This window comes from Musca autumnalis, unplaced genomic scaffold (assembly GCF_047663935.1).
Source record: "Musca autumnalis isolate F117 unplaced genomic scaffold, ASM4766393v1 scaffold_4, whole genome shotgun sequence".
NCBI lineage: Eukaryota > Metazoa > Arthropoda > Insecta > Diptera > Muscidae > Musca > Musca autumnalis.
In genome coordinates, this window is record NW_027411977.1 from 215,980,063 (window position 1) to 216,002,392 (window position 22,330).

General features: G+C 39.7%; 2 protein-coding genes across 9 annotated transcripts in view; one reads left to right on the plus strand and one right to left on the minus strand.

The window, feature by feature from the left end:
• The first annotated feature begins 907 nt into the window (after positions 1–907).
• Positions 908–22,330, plus strand: part of ome (dipeptidyl peptidase 4 omega) — a 561,457-nt gene continuing 540,034 nt past the window's right edge. Inside the window, exons 1-2 of one of the 5 annotated variants that reach the window (XM_073986478.1) lie at positions 912–1,244; positions 1,565–1,795. The gene's annotated coding sequence lies outside the window, so the exon portion shown is untranslated. Of the gene's footprint in view, positions 1,796–22,330 lie in introns of all 5 variants that reach the window. The other 4 variants (XM_073986479.1, XM_073986481.1, XM_073986480.1 and 1 more) reach the window with 4 other exon arrangements.
• The window catches only part of LOC141403692 (venom protease), a 52,850-nt gene continuing 42,539 nt past the window's right edge, over positions 12,020–22,330 (minus strand). For all 4 annotated transcript variants that reach the window (XM_073986485.1, XM_073986488.1, XM_073986487.1 and 1 more), the window contains one exon: positions 12,020–13,045. In XM_073986485.1, coding sequence (XP_073842586.1) covers positions 12,274–13,045 — 772 coding nt within the window. In that variant the 3' untranslated portion in view covers positions 12,020–12,273. The remainder of the gene's footprint in view (positions 13,046–22,330) is intronic.

Below are 22,330 nucleotides of genomic sequence, written 5' to 3' on the forward strand. Positions count from 1 at the left end.
GGGGTCTTCTGTCTAGCAACGGAAGGCCTATGAGGTCTTCTGTCTTGCAACGGAAGACCTCTGAGGTCTTCTGTATAGCAACAGAAGGCCTCTGGTGTTTTCTGTCTAGCAACAGAAGGCCTCTGGGGTCTTCTGTCTAGCAATAGAAGGCCTCTTAGGTCTTCTGTCTAGCAACAGAAGGCCTCTTAGGTCTTCTGTCTAGCAACAGAAGGCCTCTGAGGTCTTCTGTCTAGCAACAGAAAGCCTCTGAGGTCTTCTGTCTAGCAACAGAAGGCCTCTGAGGTCTTCTGTGTAGCAACAGAAGGCCTCTGAGGTCTTCTGTGTAGCAACAGAAGGCCTCTGAGGTCTTCTGTGTACTAACGTACGGCATCTAAGGTCTTCTGTATAGTAACAGAAAGCCTCTGAGGTCTTCTGTATACTAAAGGCCTGCGTACATAAGCTGCTTTGCCTGATTGCCTTGCTTACCTGCTTCATTTCTGACGTAATAAAAATAATAGAATAAAGACGAAATTTCGAACTGGGTTGCCATCAGTTGGAAATTGGGTCGGCCTTCTTTGTTCTTTTATTTTTTTATTGAAGCAGCAAAGCAAGGTAATCAGGCAAAGCAGCTTATGTACGCAGGCCTTTACTTTTGAGGTATTTTCTCATAGAATTCCAAATTTCAAGTATGTATTTTATTGTTCTGTAAGTAAACCTTTATTACTTATAAGAAACCCCACACCATTCCATTTATGATTGCCAACACACACTTCCTTCATCCAATGTGTAGCGCCCCCCCACAGAAACCGACAACAACAACTAAAGCCACATATGTACAATCACCCTTCCATGGCTCTCCAATGGCCCAAAGATCACTAAAGCAGCATTCAGCCGGTCTAACAGCAGCCAGCACCCGACCGAGTAGGAGACGAAAACACACACACAGCAAACGCAGTGAGATGATCATCGTGCTGTAGTTGCTGCCGCCGCGTAATGTCATTTTAGTGAGAATCGAAACGTGTTCCATGTGAGGAGACAGACGCCACAATAAAAAAAATATTAAAAATAAAATTCAAATCGTTAAACAAATATCTGAAAAATACGTAATATTTTGCGGGTCCATACAACGGTTTTTTACAACTAAACAAACGAAATGCCCCCTAATGCCCGCCGCTGAGCGCACATTAATTAACAACAAAGTGAAGCAACAAATCACACCGCAGATGAGATGAATCGAAAAAAATATTGAAAAATTTCACTTTCAGGTGTTCAATGAAGATTGTTATGAAAATTTTAGAAGAAGAAAAATATTGAAAATTTTAAATTTGTTTATAAATGAAAAAAATAAATAATTTTTTATTTTTGTGCATTTCTGAGAAATTAAATGCAAAAAGTAAATAAATTAAACAAATCCACAACAAATAATAAAAAATTAATGAAAAAACAAAACATGAATCGGTTAAACAAGTAAATGCCTACAGATAAGCCCGTTTGTTTGTTGTTTGTGTTGTTGTGCAATAAGTTAAAAAAAAATAAAATAAATAAATTCAATTATCTCTACCACCTTTGGTTTATTCTTTAAAAGTTAATGGTGCTGCAAAAAGTGTTACCGTTTTTTTCGTAATGAATGTCCATATCGGTTAGCAGCGGTTGCAAAAGTTTCAATTCTATTATCTGAGTGCGTTGTTTTGTTGTTGTTTTTTGTTTGTTTTGTGTTTGAAAATTACAAATTGTTTACAAAAATTCACAGTGAGTGAGAAAATTATGGCCAGCCAGTATTGGAATTAAGACAAGGGCGTGTTTAACGGTATAAAAGGTGAGAATTTGTTTAGAAACACAGATACATATTCAAGTTCTTTATTATCCTGAAATAATATTTAAAACTCTCACATACCTTAAAACTCCAGAAATTAACAATGGTGGAACATAGTGGATTGGTTTCCAACTTATGTGTTATACAACATATTCAAGAGGTCATAAAAAAACCTTTAGAAGCCTTGTGTTACATTACAGAAGACTTTTTAGGCCTTCTGTTACTATACAGAAGACTTCAAAGGCCTTTTGTTAATATGCAGAAGACCTCAAAAGGCTTCTGTTACTATACAGACGACCTCAGAGGCCTTCTGTTACTATACAGAAGACCTCAGAAGCCTTCTGTTACTATACAGAAGACCTAAGAGGTTTTCTGTTACTGTATAGAAGACCTCAGAGAAATTCCGTTACTATACAGAAAACCTCAGAGGCCTTCCGTTACTATACAGAAGACCTCAAATGCATTATGTTACTATACAGAAGACCTCAGAGGCTTTCTGTTACTATACAGAAGACCTCAGAGGCCCTCGGTTACCATACAGAACACCTCAAAGGTCTTCTGTTACTATACAGAAGACCTCAGAGGCCTTCAGTTACTGTACAGAAGACATAAGACGCCTTCTGTTATTGTATAGAGGACCTAAGAGTCCTTCTGTTACTATACAGAAGAGCTCAGAGGCCTTCTGTTACTACACAGAAGACCTCAGAGGCCAGAAGACCTCAGAAAAATTCTGTTACTATACAGAAAACCTCAGAGGCCTTCCGTTACTATACAAAAGACCTCATAGGTCTTCTGTAACTATACAGTAGACCTCAGAGGCCTTCTGTTACTATTAAGAAGAACTCGGAGGCCTTCTGTTATTACACTGGGGACCTCAGTAGGTCTTCTGTTACTATACAGAAGACCTCAAAGGCCTTCCGTTACTATACAAAAAAACTCAGAGGCCTTTCGTTACTATACAAAAGCCTTCTGTTACTATACAAAAGACCTCAAGGGTCCTCTGTTACTATACAGAAGACCTCAGGGCCTTCTTTTACTATACAGAAGACCTCAGAGGCTTTCGGTTACCATACAGAAGACATCAGACGCCTTCTGTTACTATGCAAAATACATCAGGGGCCTTCTTTTAGTATACAGAAGTCCTCTGATTCCTTCTGTTACTATACAGAAGATCTCAGACGTCTTCTGATACTATACAGAAGACCTCAGAGGCCTTCTGTTACTATACAGAAGACCTCAAAGGCCTTCCGGTACTATACTAAAGTACTCAGAGGCCTTCCGTTACTATACAGAAGTCCTCAGAGGCCTGCCGTTACTATACAGAACACCATTACTATACAGTAGACCTCAGAGGAATTCTGTTACTGTACAGAAGACCTCAGAGGCATTCTGTTACTATACAGAAGATCTCAGAGGCTTTCGGTTACTATACAGACGACATCAGAGACCTTCTGTTACTATACAGAAGACCTCAGTGGCCTTCCGCTACTGTACTAAAGAACTCAGAGGCCTTCCGTTACTATACAGAACACCATTACTATACAGTAGACCTCAGAGGAATTCCGTTACTATACAGAAGACCTCAGTGGCCTTCCGTTACTATTCGGAAGATCTAAGAGGTCTTCTGTTACTATTCGGAAGACCTCAGAGGTCTTCTGTTACTATGCAGACGTTCTCAGACGCCTTCTGTTACTATACAGAAGTCCTCAGAGGCCTTCTGTTACTATACGGAAGATCTCAGAGGCCTTCTGCTGCTATACAGAAGATCTCAGAGGCCTTCTGCTGCTATACAGAAGTAGTCAAGTGCTTCTGTTACTATACACAAGACCTCAGAGGCCTTCTGCTGCTATACAGAAGTAGTCAAATGCCTTCTGTTACTATACAGAAGACCTCAGAGGTCTTGTGTTACTATACAGAAGACTTCAGAGGCCTTATGTTACTATACAAAAGACCTCAGAGGCCTTCGGTTACCATACAGAAGACCTCAATGGCCTTCCGCTACTGTACTAAAGAACTCAGAGGCCTTCCGTTACTATACAGAAGACCTCAGAGGCCTGCCGTTACTATACAGAACACCATTACTATACAGTAGACCTCAGAGGAACTCTGTTACTATACAGAAGACCTCAGAGACCTTCTGTTACTATACAGAAGACCTCAAAGGCCTTCTGTTACTATACAAAAAAACTCGGAGGCCTTTTGTTGGAATACAAAGGACCTCAGAAGCCTTCTGTTACTATACGGAAGACCTCAGGGACCTTCTCCTACTACACAGAAGACGATACAAAAGAACTCATTGGCCTTCTGTTACTATACAGAAGACCTAATAGGCATTCTGTTACTATAAAGAAGAACTCGGAGGCCTTCGGTTACCATACAGAAGACCTCCGAGGCCTTTTGTTACTATACAGAAGACCTCAGAGGCCTTCTGTTACTATACTGAAGACCACAGAGGCCTTATGTTTCTATACAGAAGACCTCAGAGGCCATCTGTTACTATACAGAAGAACTCGGAGGCCTTTTGTTACAATACAGAAGACCTCAGAGGCCTTCTATTACTATGCAGAAGACCTCAGAGGCCTTCTGTTACTATACGGAAGACCTCAGATGTCTTCTGTTACTATGCAGAAGACCTCAGAGGCCTTCTGTTAGTATACAGAAGTCCTCAGAGGTCTTCTGTTACTATACAGAAGTCCTTAGAGGCCTTCTGTTACTACACAGAAGTCCTCAGAGGCCTTCCGTTACTATACAGAAGACCCAAGAGACCTTCGGTTACTATGCGGAAAACCTCAGAGGCCTTCTGTTACTATACAGAAGACCTCAGAGGCCTTCCGTTACTATACAAAAGACCTCGGACGCCTTTTGTTGCTATACAGAATACCTCGGAGGCCTTCTGTTACTATACAGAAGACCTCAAAAACCTTCTGTTACTATACAGAAGACCTCAAAGGCCCTCTGTTACTATACAGAAGACCTCAGAGGCCTTCTGTTACTGTACAGAAGACCTCAGTGGCTTTATGTCAATTTTCGGAAGACCTCAGGGGCCTTCTGTTACTGTACAGAAGATATCAGATACAGAAGACCTCGGAGGCCTTCTGTTACTGAGGTCCTCTCAAAGGCCTTCTGTTACTATACAGGGGACCTCAAAGGCCTTCCGTTACGATACAGTAGACTTCAGAGGCCTTCTGTTACTATAAAGAAGAATTCGGAGGCCTTCTGTTTTTATACAGAAGATCTCAAAGGCCTTCCATTACTATACAGAAGACCTCAGAGGCCTTCGGTTACTATACAGAAGACCTCACAGGCCTATTGTTACTATACAGAAGAACTCGGAGGCCTTCTGCTATTATACGAAGGCCTTCTGTTACAATGCAGAAGACCTCAGAGGCCTTCTGTTATTATACAGAAGACCTCAGAGGCTTTCTGTTACTATACAGAAGATCTCAAAGGCCTTCCGTTACAATACAAAATACCTCGGACGCCTTTTGTTGCTATACAGAATACCTCGGAGGCCTTCTGTTACTATACAGAAGACCTCAAAGGCCCTTTGTTACTATACAGAAGACCTCAGAGGCCTTCTGTTACTATAAAGAATACCAGAGAGGCCTTCTGTTACTATACAGAAGACTTCAGAGGCCTTATATTACTATAAAGAAGACCTCAGAGGCATTCTGTTATTATACAGAACAATTGAGAGGCCTTCTGTTACTATACAGAAGACCTCAAAGGCCCTCTGTTACTATACAGAAGACCTCAAAGGCCCTCTGTTACTATACAGAAGACCTCAGAGGCCTTCTGTTACTATAAAGAATACCAGAGAGGCCTTCTGTTACTATACAGAAGACTTCAGAGGCCTTATATTACTATAAAGAAGACCTCAGAGGCATTCTGTTATTATACAGAACAATTGAGAGGCCTTCTGTTACTATACCGAAGACCTCAGAGGCCTTTTGTTACTATACAGAAGACTTCAGAGGCCTTCTATTACTATACAGAAGTCGTCAAGGGCATTCTGTTACTATACAGAAGACCTCAGAGGTCTTGTGTTACTATTCAGAAGACTTCAGAGGTCTTTTGTTACTATACAGAAGTCGTCAAGGGCATTCTGTTATTATACAGAAGACCTCATAGGCCTTCTGTTATTATACAAAAGATCTCAGAGGCCCTCTGTTACTTTACGGAAGACCTCAGAAGCCTTGTGTTACTATAATGAAGACATCAGACGCATTCTGTTATTATACAGAAGACCTGAGAGGCATTCTGTTACTACACAGAAGACCTTAGAGTCCTTCTGTTACTATACAGAAGACCTCAGAGGCCTTCTGTTACTATACAGAAGACTTCAGAGGCCTTCTGTTACTATACAGAAGACCTCAAAGGCCTTCTGCTGCTATACAGAAGATCTCAGAGGCCTTCTGTTACTATACAGAAGTAGTCAAATGCCTTCTGTTACTATACAGAAAATCTCAGAGGCCTTCTGTTATTATACAGAAGACCTCAGAGGCCTTTTGTTAAATGTAGTTTGCCTGAGAAATATTTTTGGTTGCATTTTGAGTGATTGTTGGGTTACATAACAACAAAACAAAGCTATAGCAACAACACATGGAAAACCAAATGAAACAATAGTGGAAAATCTGCATCATTGTTTCAACACGCTCGCAACATCACATGTGACTAACAAAGTAACTACCGGTAGACACAAAACAACGACCGGCAAACAGTTTTAACCCATTGTTTATGACAACAAATGTGGATAAAGGTGGGATGAACACGGATTTCAAGCCGCAGAACATCGATTCTTTAAGAAGTATTTTTTTTACACGAGTTTGGTTTTAACATGTTAAAATTATGGCTCTTAATGGGTTAATCAAACATTCAATCATTATCAGCCTGAGCGTGTGATGCACCGTACAATTTGTATTGCATTGATTGATTTCGTCATAATTAAACGGGGGCTTTAGTGCCGCCACAACAAACCTCTGTTACCAGTCACCGCAGATTTCATGTTTTTCTGTTTTGTTTCGTTTCAACTGATTCTGCAAAACTGCATAATTATTTATGTCTGTTTTGTTCTAAAAAGTTGTTTTGTTTAAAATCAAAATCCACTGATAGCTGTTTTTTTGCAATATTATCGGTAGTAGTAGTAGTAGCAGTAGCATCAGTTATGGTAGCTGGTACCTGCATTATTCCGACCAAACAGAACCTACAATTTTCAATGACAATGTTTTTCTTTTTCTTTGTTTTTTTTTCTTTCCTATTTCGTTTTTGATTTCCCAACCGGTTTAATTATCTTTTGGCGGTGAATAAGTTTAGTAGCTATTTTATGCTACTAGTTTTTTCTGCTTATTTACTTTGCTTAAAATGTGAAGATTACAATTTCGTAATAGATGCATGCGATCCGAAAATTTGAGTGTGCATTTTATTTAATCTCAAGCCTTGCCTGCAAAGAGCTCCGACTAGTGGAAATATTAATTTCGATTGTATTCGAAATAAAAAGTGAAAGTAGAAGTGTAAAATATTAAATATAAGTATACGTTTTGTATATTTAACAATGATATGAAGAAGGTTATGCCAAGTGCGGGAAAATTATTGGATGTACATCGAATCAAAGGCCCCCCAATGAGGTGACAACAAAATATCTCTGTGGTCTTCAGAGTAGCAACAGGTAACAACAGGTCTGAGTAGCAACAAAAGGTCACTAAGGCCTTCCTTGTGGTAACATAGTGACTCTTACTTCTGGACTTTAGAGAAGACCTCTGAGGTATAAGATATTCGGTGTCGTAAACAAGGGCTTGTACAGTCTTCTGTATAATAAAATAATGCCACTGAGGTCTTCTTAATAGTAATATAAGGTCTATGAGTCTATCTATGTTGTAATAGAAGGCCTCCGAGGTCGTCTATATAGTAACAGAAGGCCTCCGAGGTCTTCTATATGTTAACAGACGGCCTCGGAGTTTTTCTATATAATAACATCAGGCCCCTGTCCTTTTTATTTAGTAACAGAAGGCCGCTGAGGTCTTCTGCAGAGCAACAGAAGGCCACAGATCACAATGGTCTTCAGTTATTTAAAGTTATTTTTTACTATACAGAAGGCGTATAGTAAAAAATAACTTTAAATAACTGAAGACCATTGTGATCTTCGGCATAGTAATAGAAAGGCATAGAAGGAAAGACTTCTCAGGTCTTTGGTATAGTAAAAGGTCCATTAGATCTGCCGTAGATTACTAAGGTCTTCTGTATTGTAATAGAAGCCTTCTGAGGTTTTCTGCATAGTAACAGAAGGTAACATAAGGCCTGAGGCCTCGGAGGTCTTATTTATGGTAACATAAGTCCGCTGACGGCGTCTGTATATAACATAAGGTCTCTGAGGTCTTCACCAGCCCTTTCCAGTCTTGTCGACATTAGCAAACGGCCTCTGAGGTCTTCTGTAAAGCAAGATTATGCTTCTGTGGTATTATGTACGCCACCGAAGGCCTCTCTGGCTTTTGTATAGTAGCTGAAGGCCCCTGAGGAGGCTTTGTGGACAGTAGTAAACTCAATCTGAAGTCTTATGTATAGTATAATAAGGCAGAGGTCTTCTGGGTAGTAACAGAAGTCTCTGATTTATTTAGTATAGTAACATATGTCTCTGAGGTCTTCTGTTAAGTAACAGAAGTTTTTGAGATCTTGTGGACAATAGCACAACGTTTCGGAAGTCTTCTGCATAGTAAAAAAGTCATATGAGGTTTTCTGTATCGTAACAGAAGGCCCCTGAGGTCGTCTGTATAGTATCAGCGGACTTTTGAGGTCTTGAGGAGCTCAGAAGTTATCTTAGATCGTCTACATATTAACATAAGACCTCTGAAGTGCTGTGGACAATAAAAAAGGCCTCCTAGATTTTCAATATAGTAACATAAGGGCTCTGAAATGTTCGGAATAGTGTCAGGGGCCTCTGAGGTCTTGTATATAGTAACGGAAAGCCTCTGACATATTCTATATAGTAACATAAGTTTTTGAGGTCTTGTAGATAGTAGCAAAACGTATCTGAAGTCTTCTGTATAGTAATAGAAGGCACCTGAGGGCGTATCTATAGTATCAGCAGATTTTTGAGGTCATGTGGACCTCAGAAGGTATCTGAGATCTTCTATACAGAAACATAAGACATCTGAAGTGTTCTCGATAGTAACAGAGCCCTCTGAGATTTTCTATATAGTAACAGGAGGTATCTGAAATGTTCGGAACAGTAAAGTAGGACTCTGAGGTCTTCTGTATAGAAATAGAAGGTCGCGGAAGCTTTTTCGCATAATAACAGAAGGTCTTTGAGACCTCAAGATTAGTAACAGGAGACCTCAGATGTCTTCTGTTTAGAAACAGAATGCCTTTGAGGTCTTCTGCAAAGCGACAGAAGTTTCTGAGGTGTTCGGAAAAGTAACATAGGCCAATTCCGCATAAAAACAGAAGACCTTTGATATCTCCAGATTATTAACAGGAGACCTCTGAGTTCTTATTTATAGTAACAGAGGCTTCTGAAGTCTTCTGTATAGTAAGAGAAGGTCGCGAAAGCTTTTCTCATAATAACAGAAGGCCTTTGAGATCTCTAGATTACTGTCAGGAGATCTTTGACGTCTTCTATATAGTAACACAGACTTTTGAGGTCTTCTTTATAGCAGCAGATGGCTTCTGAGGTCTTTTGTATAGTAACGGAAGGCGTCTGAAGTGTTGTAGACAGCAACAAAGGCATCTGAGATCTTCTATATAGTAACAGGAGATTGTTCTGGACAGTAACAGAAGCCCCTGAAATAGTGGGGCAGTATCAGAGGCCTCAGAGGCCTTTTGTATAATAACAGAATGTCGCGGAAGCTCTTCCGCATTATAACAGAGCCCTTTGAGGTCTTCTGTATAGTAACAGAGACCTCCGAAGTTTTCTGTATAGTACCAGAGGCTTCCAAGGTCTTCTCTATATTAACATAGGCTTCTGACGCCTTCTATATAGTAACAGTAGGTCTTAAGTGTTCGGAGTATTAACATAGGCCTCTGAGATCTTCTGTATAGTAACAGAAGGTCGCGGAAGCTCTGTTCTGGACAGTAACAGAGGCCCCAGAAATGTTCTGGACAGTAACAGAGGCCTCTGAGGCCTTCTGTATAATAACAAAAGGTCGCGGAAGCTCTTCCACATTATAAGAGAGCCCTTTTAGGTCTTTTGTATGGTAACAGAGGCCTCTGAAGTTTTCTGTATATTAGCAGAGGCCTCCAAGGTCTTCTGTATAGTAACAGAAGGTCGCGGAAGCTCTTCCGCATAATAACAGAAGGCCTTGGAGATTTCCAGATTAGTAAAAGGACGTCTTCTGTATAATAACAAGGGCCTCTGAGTTATTCTATATAGCAACGGAGGGCCTCTGAAGTGGTGTGGACAGAAACAGAGGCCTCTAAAGTTTTCTATTTCTAAAGTATCAGAGGCCACTGAGGTCTTCTTTATAATAATAGAAGGTCGCGGAAACTCTTCCTCCTAATAGCAGAAGGCCTTTGAGTTCTACAGATGAGTAACAGGAAATCTGTGAGGTTTTCTGTATTGTAACAGGATCTTCTTATATCTTCTGTATAATAACATGGGCCTCTGAGGTATTCTATATAGTAATAGAAGGCCTCTGAATTGGTCTGGACAGTAGCACAGGCACCTGAGTTTCTCAATATAGTAACAGGAGGTCTCTGAAGTGTTCAGAAAAGCAACAGAGGCATCTGAAGTTCTCTGTATAGTAACAGAGGGCCTTTCAGATCTTTAGATTGGTAACAGGAAACCTCTGAGTTCTTCTGTATAGTAACATATGACTTTGAGGGCTTCTGTATGGTAACAGAGGAGGAGGAGTCTGAGGACTTCTAAATTGTAGCAAAAGGTCTCTGAAATTTTCTAGACAGTAACAGAGGCTTCTGAAATATTCTGGACAGTAAAAGAGGCCTTTGAGGTCTGCTGTAGATCCCTGAAGCCTTTTGTATAGTAACAGAAAGCTTCTGAAGTTTTGCAAGTAGTAGCAGAGGCTTCTAAAGTCTTCTGCGTAGTAACGAAATGTCCCGGAAGCTTTCCCCATAATAACAGATGAACTATGAGATCTCCAGATTAGTTACGGAAGATGTCTGTGGACTTCGGTATAGTAACAGAAGGTATCCGAAGTGTTCTGAACATTAGCAGAGTCTTTTGAATAGTAAGCGAGGGCCTCAGAGGTTTTTTTGTGTAGTAACAGAAAGCCTCTGAAGTGTTCGGAGAGTAACAAAGGCTGGAAGGCCATCTATATTGTAACAAAATGCCTTTGAGGTCTTCTTTATAGTAACAGAACGCATCTGAGTTCTGTATGATAAGAGAATGCCTTTGAACTCTTTGGTATATTAATAGAAGACCTCTAAGAGCTTCTGTATTGTAACAGGAAAATTTTGGAGCTCTGCTAAAGTAATAGAAGGCCACTGAGATCTTATGTGTAGTAACAAAAGGCCTCTGAGCTCTTTTGTACAGTAATAAAAGGCTACTGAAATCCCTCTATAGTAATAGTTGGCCTCTGAGGTCTTCTGTGTGGTAACATCAGGTTTTTGAGGTTTTCTGTTAGTAACCGGACAACTCGCAGGTCGTCTGTATACCTCTAAATTTGTCTGTATAGTAAGAGAAGTCCTGTGCTGTCTTCTGTTAGTAATTGATAGCCTCTGAGGTCTTCAACGCAGTAACAGAGGGACTTCGTGGTCTCCTCCATTATAACAGAATTTAGGTATGGTCTTCTTTATGGCAATCAAGGTTTTCTAGAACCTTCATTATAGCAGAAGAAGCCCTTTGAGGTCTTCGTCGCTGTAACATAAGGTTTTTCAGGTCTTCTGTACAGTAACAGAAGGTCTCTCAGGTCTTTTCTATAATAACCGGACACCTCTTCTCAGTTCTTCTGTATAGTAACATAAGTCAGCTAAGGACTTCTGTATACAAAAAGAATGCATGCATGGACTTCTGTAAGTAATAGCAGAAGGCCTTCAAGGTATTCTCTGGGGGACACATAGAGCTTTGGAGGTTTTCTGTGTAGTAAAGAAAAACTGAGAAATCTGCTGACAGCAGGTTTCTGTGGTGAAAAATCCCTCTTAGGTCTTTTGTAAAGTGCTGAGGTCTTCTAAAGTCGTCGGTAAAGAAGTTGTCCTCTTCTTCAGCATTCCTCTAAATTTAATTTTTTTTGGAAGCTATTTTAAAACGTCGTATACTTACCTGGGCTATCATATGAATACTGTCTTTAAATTATTTATTATTTAAATTTTTATTTCATATAACTTAATACATAGAAAAATATTACAAAAAATGTTCATTACATCGACTACAAATCTTTTTATACTCTTCGCATACAAAAATAAACGGCAAAATAGTGCAAGTTTTCTCTCCATCGAAATTGCGATTTGAAAAGTTTCTTAAACCATATTTTTTTTCCTTAATTTAAGATAAATATATGTCCCATCAAATGTCCTCTTCAAAATATATCCCCATTTTAGAAATGCTCATCACAAAAACAACCATCGCTTGAATTTTCCGTTATCCAGTCCAAGTACTTTGTAACTCGTGTATAGACCCCGGGATAATCGGGACGGGCACAACCATTACCCCATGAAACAATGCCGATTTGTTCATAACGTTTATCATGGGGACGCAAACGTACAAGGGGACCACCAGAATCACCTTGACAACTATCACGTTCACCGGTTCCGGGGTAACCAGCACACATCATATTTTTCGTAATCATTTTCTGGGTATAATTTGTTTGGGCCACACAAGTTTCATTGTCTAAAACAGGCACTTCCACCTCCTGCAGCAAACACGACGGCTTTCCATCCTCCTTCAATGTACCCCAGCCGGTGGCAATACCTTTTGTGCCGACAAACAATTCATTCCTTTCCTCGGGTCGTGGCAAGCAAATTGGCCGTATAAAACTGGTTATGGGCACCCGATCATTTAGACGCAGTAGGGCAATGTCATTGTCGAAATTTGAAAAACTAAATTTCTGTGTAAAGGCACGCAAAACAAAGCGTGTCTCTGGTCGCTCTTTGTCGTTGCAGCGATCATGTTCTCCAAATGTGACCTTGATCATGAACCACATAAAACCCTTGACGCAATGGGCAGCGGTGAGTACATAACGATCATTGATTAGAGTGCCACCGCAATAGAAACGATTGAAATAGCTAAGACGTGCCATCCAGGGGTATTCACTGACTCCGGTTGTGGTGCCGCCAACAATACGCGATTCATCATTGCGTTCACCGCATCTGTGGACGAGAAGAGAAAGAGAATGCAAATGAAAGAGGTGGCTCATTAGTGTAAAGTCATGCATGTAGTTTTTGTTTTGAATATTGATGACAGATTTATAATTAGTTTTCTATGCAAATGAGAAAGAAATACAGGTAGCCCCAGCGGAATACGAATATCAAAATTAAAAATTAAATAATCTTCAAGGGCCAGAAGTAATAGTAGTAGAGAGAATTTTGGGACATAAAAGCGATCAGAGACCCTCTGTTACAACCCAGTTACTCTAGAGAAGACCACAGAGGTAAAATACAGAACTGCAAAAGGCCTTCTGTTACTAACAGATGAATTCAAATGACGCCTGTTAACGTATTGAAGAAAGACCTCAGTTCTGTCATCATAGAGAGAACTTCTTTAGATTTTTATTACTACGCAGAAAATCTCAAAGGTCTTCGGTAAAATCACGGAAGTCCTCAAGAGCCTATAACCACCTAAAAAATGGCAAAAACTTTCTGTAACTATACAAACGGCATTTAGGGCTTTGTGTTACCTCACAGAATAAATTTGAGACTTTCTAGACTTTGTTACTACTCGAAAGTCCTCAGAATTAATTCATAATTGTTCAGAGGACCTTACTAAAAACTCCAGACACCTCGTGCTACTATAGACAGTATTTTAAAGGTCGTCTATTATTTTACAGAAGACTTCAGAGGTCTAAATGTTATAATAAGCTTTCCATCGACCTCTGTTACAATACCGAAGACTTCAGCAGCCTTCTGGTGCTATACTGAAAACTTCACGGACCTTATATTACCTTATATCACACCATAAATTCTCTCTATTGTTATGAAGGTGAGGCCTACTGTTACAATATAAACGACCTCAGAAGCCTCTGTTACTATACAGATAACCTGAGAGGTCTTCTCTTATTGTACAGAAGACCTGATAGGCATTCCGTTATAATAAAAAAGACCGAAGAGGCCTCCTGTTTCTATACAGAAGACCTGAGAGGCCTTCTGTTATAATACAGAAGACCTGAGAGGCATTCTGTTACTTTACAGAAGACTTGAGAGGCCTTCTGTTACTATACAGATGAACTCGGAGGCCCTTTGTTACTATACAGAAGAACTGAGAGGCCTTCTGTTAACATAAAGAAGTCCTGAGACACTTTCTGTCACTGTACAGAGGACCTCAGAGGCCTTCTGTTACTATACAGAAGACCTGAGAGGCCTTCTCTTATTATCAAGAAGACCTGAGACGCCATCTCTTACTATATAGAAGAACTGTGAGACCTTTTCTTACCATACAGAAGAGCTCAGAGACCTTCTGTTACTATACAGAATAACTGAGAGGCCTTCTGTTACTATACAGATGAACTCGGAGGCCTTCTGTTATTATCAAGAAGACCTGAGAGGCCATCTGTTACTATATAGAAGAACCTTGAGACCTTTTGTTACTATACAGAAGAGCTCAGAGACCTTCCGTTACTATACAGAAGAACTGAGAGGCCTTCCGTTACTTTACAGAAGACCTGATAAGCATTCTGTTACAATAAAGAAGACCTGAGAGGCCTCCTGCTTCTATACAGAAGACCTGAGAGGCCTTCTGTTACTTTACAGAAGACCTGAGAGGCCTTCTGTTACTTTACAGAAGACCTGAGAGGCCTTCTGTTATTATAAAGAAGACCTGAGAGATTTTCTGGTACTATACAGAAGACTTGAGAGGCCTTCTATTACTATACAGAAGAACTGAAAGGCCTTCTGTTACTATACAGAAGAAGTCGGAGGCCTTCTGTTACTATACCGAAGAACTGAGAGGTCTTCTGTTACTTTACAGAAGACCTGATAAGCATTCTCTTACAATAAAGAAGACCTGAGAGGCCTCCTGTTTCTGAGAGGCCTTCTGTTACTATACGGAGGACCTGAGAGGTCTTCTGTTACTATACAGAAGATCTTCTGGTAATACACAGAAGACTGGAGAGACTTTCTGTTACGGTACAGAGGACCGCAGAGCGCTTCTGTTACTATACAAATGACTTGAAGGCTCTCTGTTACTATACAGAAGACCTGAGAGGCCTTCTGTTACAATAAAGAAGATCTGAGAGACCATCTGTTACTATACAGAAGATCTGACAGGCTTTCTGTTGCTATACGCAAATCCTAAGAGGCCTTCTGTTAATATACAGAATACCTGAGAGGACTTCGGTTACTATACAGAAGACCTGAGAGCAGTTCTGTTACTGTACAGACGACCTAAGAGGACTTCGGTTACTGTGGAGACCTTAAAGGCCTGAGGCCTGAGAGGCCTTCGATTACTATACAGAAGAACTGAGAGGCCTTCGGTTACTATACAGACGACTCGCGATTCCTTCTGTTACTATAAAAAAGGACTGATATGCCTTCGGTTACTGTACAGAGGACCTTAGAGGCCTTCTGAAAACTTCAGGGACCTTATATTACCTTACATCACACTATAAATTCCCTCTACTGTTATAGAGGTGACCTGTGAGGCGTACGGTTACAATACGGAATATCTCAGAAGCCTCTGTGGTTTCCTGAATAGTAACTATACAGAAGACATCACAAACCTTCTGTTTCAAAATATAAGAACTAAGAGGCCTTCTGTTACCATACAGAAGACTTCTGAAGGCTTCTGTTACTATACAGAAGACCTAAGAGGCCTTATGTTATTATACAGAAGACCTGATAAGCATTCTGTTACAATTAGGAAGTCCTGAGAAGCCTCCTGTTTCTATGCAGAAGACCTGAGAGGCCTTCTGTTACTATACAGAAGACCTGAGAGGCCTTCTGTTATTGTACAGAAGACGTAATAAGCATTCTGTTACAATAAAGAAGACCTAAGAGGCCTCCTGTTTCTATACAGAAGACCTGAGAGGCCTTCTGTTACTATAAAGAAGACTTGAGAGGTCTTCTGGTACTATACAGAAGACTTGAGAGACCTTCTATTACTATACAGAAGACCTGAAAGGCCTTCTGTTAACATAAATATGTCCTGAGACACTTCCTGTTACTGTACAGAGGACCTCAGAGGCCTTCTGTTACTATACAGAAGACCTGAGAGGCCTTCTGTTATTATAAAGAAGGCCTGAGAGGCCATCTGTTACTATACAGAAGACTTGAGAGGCCTTCTATTGCTATACAGAAGAAGTGAAAGGCCTTCTGTTACTATACAGAAGAACACGAAGGCCTTCTGTTACTACACAGAAGAACTGAGAGGACTTCTTTTATTTTCAGAAGACCTGATAAGCATTCTCTTACAATAAAGAAGACCTGAGAGGCCTCCTGTTTCTATACAGAAGACCTGAGAGGCCTTCTGTTACTATACAGAAGACCTGGGAGGACTTCTGTTACTATAAAGAAGACCTGAGAGGTTTTCTGGTACTATACAGAAGACTTGAGAGGCCTTCTGTTACTATACAAAAGATGTTCTGGTAATACACAGAAGACTGGAGAGACTTTCTGTTACGGTACAGAGGACCTCAGAGGCCTTATGTTACTATACAAAGGACTTGAAGGCTCTCTGTTACTATACAGATGACCTGAGAGGCCTTCTGTTATAAAAAAGAAGATCTGAGAGACCATCTGTTACAATAAAGAAGATCTGACAGCCCTTCTGTTGCTATACAGAAATCCTGAGAGGACTTATGTTACTATACAGAAAACCTGAGAGGACTTCTGTTACTATACTGAAGACCTGAGAGCAATTCTGTTACTATACAGACGACCTAAGAAAACTTCAGTTACTGTAGAGACCTTAAAGGCCTGAGAGGCCTTCGATTGCTATACAGAAGACCTGAGATGCCTTTCGTTACTATACAGAAGACCTGGGGTGCCTTTTGTTGCTATAAAGGAGGCCTGAGAGGCTTTCTGTTGCTATAAAGGAGACCTGAGAGGCCTTCTGTTACTACAAAGAAGACCTAAGAGAATTTCTGTTACTGTCAAACTTCAGAAGCCTTCTGTCACTATTCAGAACATCTGAGATGCCTTCTGTTACCATACAGAAGATCTGAGAGGCCTTCTGTTTCTATACAGAAGACATGAGAGGACCTCTGTTAGTATACAGAAGACCTCAGAGGCCTTCTGTTACTATACAGAAAATCTGAGAGGGCTTCTGCTACTATACAAAAGACCTTTCGTTACTATACAGAAGACCTTACTATGCAGAAGTTCAGAGAGACTTTCTGTTACTGTACAGAGAACCTTAGAGGCCTTCTGTTACTGTACATAGGACTTGGAGGCTCTCATTTGCTATACAGAATACCCGAGAGGCCTTCTGGTTCTATGCAGAGGACCTGAGAGGCCTTCTGTTACTACACAAAGGACCTATGGACACTTCGTTTAGTATACAGAAGATTTCAGAGGCCTCAAAGGCCTTCTGCTATTACACATAGGACTTCCGGACACTTCTGTTAGTATACGGAAGACAACTTTTACTAATCAGATGACCTCAGGGGCCTTCTGTAGCAACGCAAAAGAACACAGGGGCCTTCTTTTACTACAAAAAAGATCTCAGGACCCTTCTGTTAGTATACAGAAGATCTCGGAGATATCTGTTACTATACAGAAGAGTTCAGAGGCATATGTTACTTTTCAGAAAACCTCATATGCCTTCTTTTACTATCCAGAAGACCTCAGAGGCCTACCGTTACAACACAAATGGACCTTTGGACACTTCGTTTAGTTTACAGAAGACTTCAGAGTCCTCAAAGGCCTTCTGCAATTGCACATAGGACTTCCGGACACTTCTGTTAGTATACAGAAGACATATTTTAGTAGTCAGAAGACCTCAGGGGCCTTCCATTGCCACGCTAAAGAACACAGGGCCCTTCTTTTACTACAGAAAAGACCTCAGAACCCTTCTGTTATTATACAGAAGATCTCGGAGGTATCTGTTACTATACAGAAGACTTCAGAGGCATATGTTACTCTTCCGAAGACCTCATATGCCTTCTTTTACTATTCAGAAGACCTCAGAGGCCTTCCTTTTCGACACAAATGACTTCAGTGGCCTTTTGTTACTATACAAAAGAGTTCAAGGGCCTTCTCTTATTACACCTCAGAGGAACCTGTTATTTTGTCGAAGACTTCAGAGGCCTTCTGTTACAATACAGAACACCTCAAAAGCCTTCTATTAGCATATGTAAAATCCCAGGTGCTTGCTGTAAGTATACAGAAGTCTTTAGAGACTTTCTGTTACTAATCAGAGGATGTCGTGGGCCTTCTGTTACAATACATAAGACTATAGAGGCATCTGTTACTAATTAGAAGATTGACTCTCTATTAATATACAGAAAATCGTATATGCTTTCTGTAACTTCACAGAAATCTTCATATAAATTCTTTTACAATACCGAAATCCTCAGAGTCCTTCTGTAACTATACAAAGGTCACCAGAGACTTTCAGTTACTACACAGAAGACCTCGGGGGCCTTCTTTAACTACACCAAAGATCTCGGGAGCCTCCTGTTACTACACAGAAGACTTCAAAGGTTTCTGTTATTATACAGAAGACCTCTAAGGCCTTCTGTTATTGTACATAAGACTTTAGGAGGCATCTGTTACTATTCACAAAACACCACTTACCTTTTTGTTACTATACAGGATACCTGAGAGGACTTCTGTAACTATATAGAACATTTCAGGTGTCTTTCTTACTACTACAAATAGCTTCAATTGCTTTCAGTTACCATCCAGTAAACCTCAGAGACGTATGTTTTTTTTATATGTGAGAATTCTGAGGGCTTCTGTTTATTATAGACTACCAAAATGTCATTCTATTAGTATATAGAAGATCTCAGAGGTTTTCTGTTATACAGACTACTTAAGAGGCCTCTGTTAATGTACAGAATAACTTAGAGTTCTTCTGTTACGATACAGAATACTTCAGGGGCTTCTGTTACTATATAAAAAATCTCAGAGGCCTTTCGTTGCTATACCACGTACCTCCGAAGACTTCTGTTACTTTACAAGAAAAAACTCAGAAGCCTTCTGTTATTATACAGAAGGTGTCAGAGGTCTCAGTTACTGTAGGGAATATCTCTGAGGCCTCTGTGGTAACACAGAGACTTTCAATGACAAACTATTTTTATACCCTACACCACTATGTGGGGAGGGTATTATAAGTTGGTTTTGGCCAAAAAGTTTGTAACGCATCGAAATAATGGTCGTAGACCCATACTTATATATATCAAAATGAATGTCTCGACGAGCTGAGTCGATCTTGCTATGTGTGTCCGTCCGTCAATCCGTCCGTCCGTCCGTCTGTCCGTCTGTCCGTTTGTCCATCTAAACCTTGTAATCACGCTACAGGCCGCAATTTTGATCGGATCGTCACGAAATTTTTGATGTTGATGGGGGTCCCGGAGGGGAAGAAGCCTATTGATTTTGGTGATGGTCGGATAATATTTAGGGGTCGGAAAGGGCAAAAAACTTAGGTGGATAAAAAGACAACGTTTTTTTCCAAAGCCAATATCTCAGCTTCTATATGGGGTATACCAAAAGCAATGAAAGCAGAAAATATCACCTTTCTAACGATGTAAAGTAGGTGCTCGTAGGTGATCAAACAACGAAGATATCGCAATAGTAGCAAATAAAACCCCAATTTTCATGTTTGCGATTTTAATTATATTGACAAATATCACAGCTTTGGTTGAAAATTTTCCAAAAGCAAAGCCTGACTATGAAAGTAGAGGATCCCGTCTTTACAATGATGCAAACTAGGTCGGCGTAGGTGACCAACTAACGGAGATATCGCATTAGTCGGTAATACATCCCATTTTTCTATTTTTTTTGGAAATCACGCTACAGGTCGCAATATTGATGTGATCGTCACGAAAATTTCAGGGTTAATGGGGGTCTCACAGATGAAGAAGCATTTTGATTTTGTTGATGGTCGGATAATATTTAGGGGTCGGAATGGGCAAACACTTATTTAGAGAAAAGTCAACATTTTATTTCAAAGCCAATATCTCTGTTTCTTTAAGAGGTATATCAGAAGCAAAACCTGGAAAGGAAAGTAGAAAATATCACCTTTACAACGGTGTAAAGCAGGTTGTCGTAGGTGGTCAAATAGCAAAGATATGGCAATAGCCGATAATGCATCCCATTTTCCGATTTTTTTGTAATCACGCTACAGGTCGCAATTTTGATCGGATGGCCACGAAATTTTGGGGGTTAATGGGGGTCCCAAAAAGAAAGAAGCCTATTGATTTTGATGATGATCGGATAATATTCAGGGGTCGGAATGAGTAAACACTTTTTTGGAGAAAGGTCAACGTTTTATTTCAAAGCCAATATCTCTGTTTCTTTAAGAGGTATATCAAAAGCAAAATCTTGCAAGGAAAGAAGAAAATATCACCTTTACAACGATGTAAATTAGGTTGTCATAGGTGGTCAAATAGCAGAGATATGGCAATAGTCGATAATGCATCCCATTTCCGATTTTTTGTAATCACGCCACAGGTCGCAATTTTGATCGGATCGTCACGAAAGTTTAGGGGTTAATGGGGGTCCCACAGAGGAAGAAGCCTACTGATTTTAATGATGGTCGGATAATATTCAAGGGTCAGAATGGGCAAAAACTTATTTGGAGAAAAGGTCTACGTTTTGTTTCAAAGCCAATATCTCAGTTTCTTTAAGAGGTATATCAAAAGCAAAACCTGGCAAGGAAAGTAGAAAATATCACCTTTACAACGATGTAAAGTAGGTTGTCGTAGCTGCCCAAACAACAGAGATATCGCAATAGTCGGTAATGCATCCCATTTTCCGATTTGTTTGTAATCACGCTACAGGTCGCAATTTTAATCAGATCGTCACGAATTTTTTGGGAGTTGATGCGGGTCCCACATAGGAAGAAGCCTATTGATTTTGGTGATAGTCGGATAATATTTAGGGGTCGGAATGGGGAAAAACTCATTTGGAGACAAATTCAAAGTTTTATTCTTTGTGAATATATTGGCTTCTAGTAGGGGTATTCCAACGACAAGGCCTGTCAATGGAAGAAGAAAATATTACCTTTACATTGGTGTAAAGCAGGTTGGCGAAAGTGGTCAAACAAGGGAGATACCACAATAGTCGGTAATGCATCCAATTCTTCCATTTTTTTGCAATCAAGCTACAGGTCGTAATTTTGATCGGATGGTCACGAAATTTTGGTTGCTTATAGGGGTCCCAGAGACAAAGAGGCATATTATTTTTGGTGGTAGTCGGTTTATATTCCCTAAAAGAAATGTTTACCAGTGAAAAGCTTATGCACAGGGGTAGTGGTGTAGGGTATCACATGGTCGGCCCCGTCCCGACTATAGCCTTTGCTCACTTGTTTTTAATTAACAAAGAAGACGTGTGGTTCTTCAAAAATATTGCTTAAATTTAAAGTTTAAAATTGAATTCAGTATTTTCAGAGGCTTATCTGTATTCAGTTACAAATGCATCTGTGGCATTTGTCCAATTTGTTGCTGATTTTATACGTTTTTCGGATAAAAATAAAATACACAAAATTTATCAATAAATATTTTTGAGTCCATCATAGTGACCTGAAATATTCTTCTATTTAAAAAAATACATCACTAGACTATACATCCGCAGAAGATCTTGTTGGGAGGCCAATAGATGATGGGGTTCTTAAAGATATGAATTACTTTTTCTACCCTTTTATTAAAATACACAGAGAAAGAATCGCTTTCATTAAAAACATAACTTCTTAATTAGCTGTCAAAAATGTTACGTACAAAATGCTCCTAATTATTTAAATTACAGTTGTATTTATTTTTGTTGGTCTTTAATAAACATAACAATAAATAGTTTGTGTTATTGTGGTTTATTTCATTAACTGCGGTATTTTTTGCATTAACCTTTGTTTGCGGTTCAGACTGCGTGGTTTTTTACGTATACAATTTCAAGAGTTATGGTTAGGCCAATTAAAATTTATTTTTGGCAAACAAAATAAAAAAAGAATGTTAAGCTGAACCTGTTTTTAGAGAAGTAGGACTGCGAAATAAATAAATAAAATAAATGAAATGTAAAAAGGGTAGTCGGAGGTTGTTGAATTAGTACGACCAACTTTAATGTAAACACTGCAAGTAGCCTAAGAAAGTGAAATGCAAGATTTATTGCCAAAAACAGAAGAGATCGTTAAACCTCTTATAAAATCTTCTTTAAACTAGGGGTACGTTTATACTGGAGTTTATTATCATGGTAATGTCGCTAACTTGAATTCATTTGATGTAAAAGGTATGAAAACTTCTTGGTGTAAACGAACTCTTTTTTAACAACACAAAACCCATCAAACTT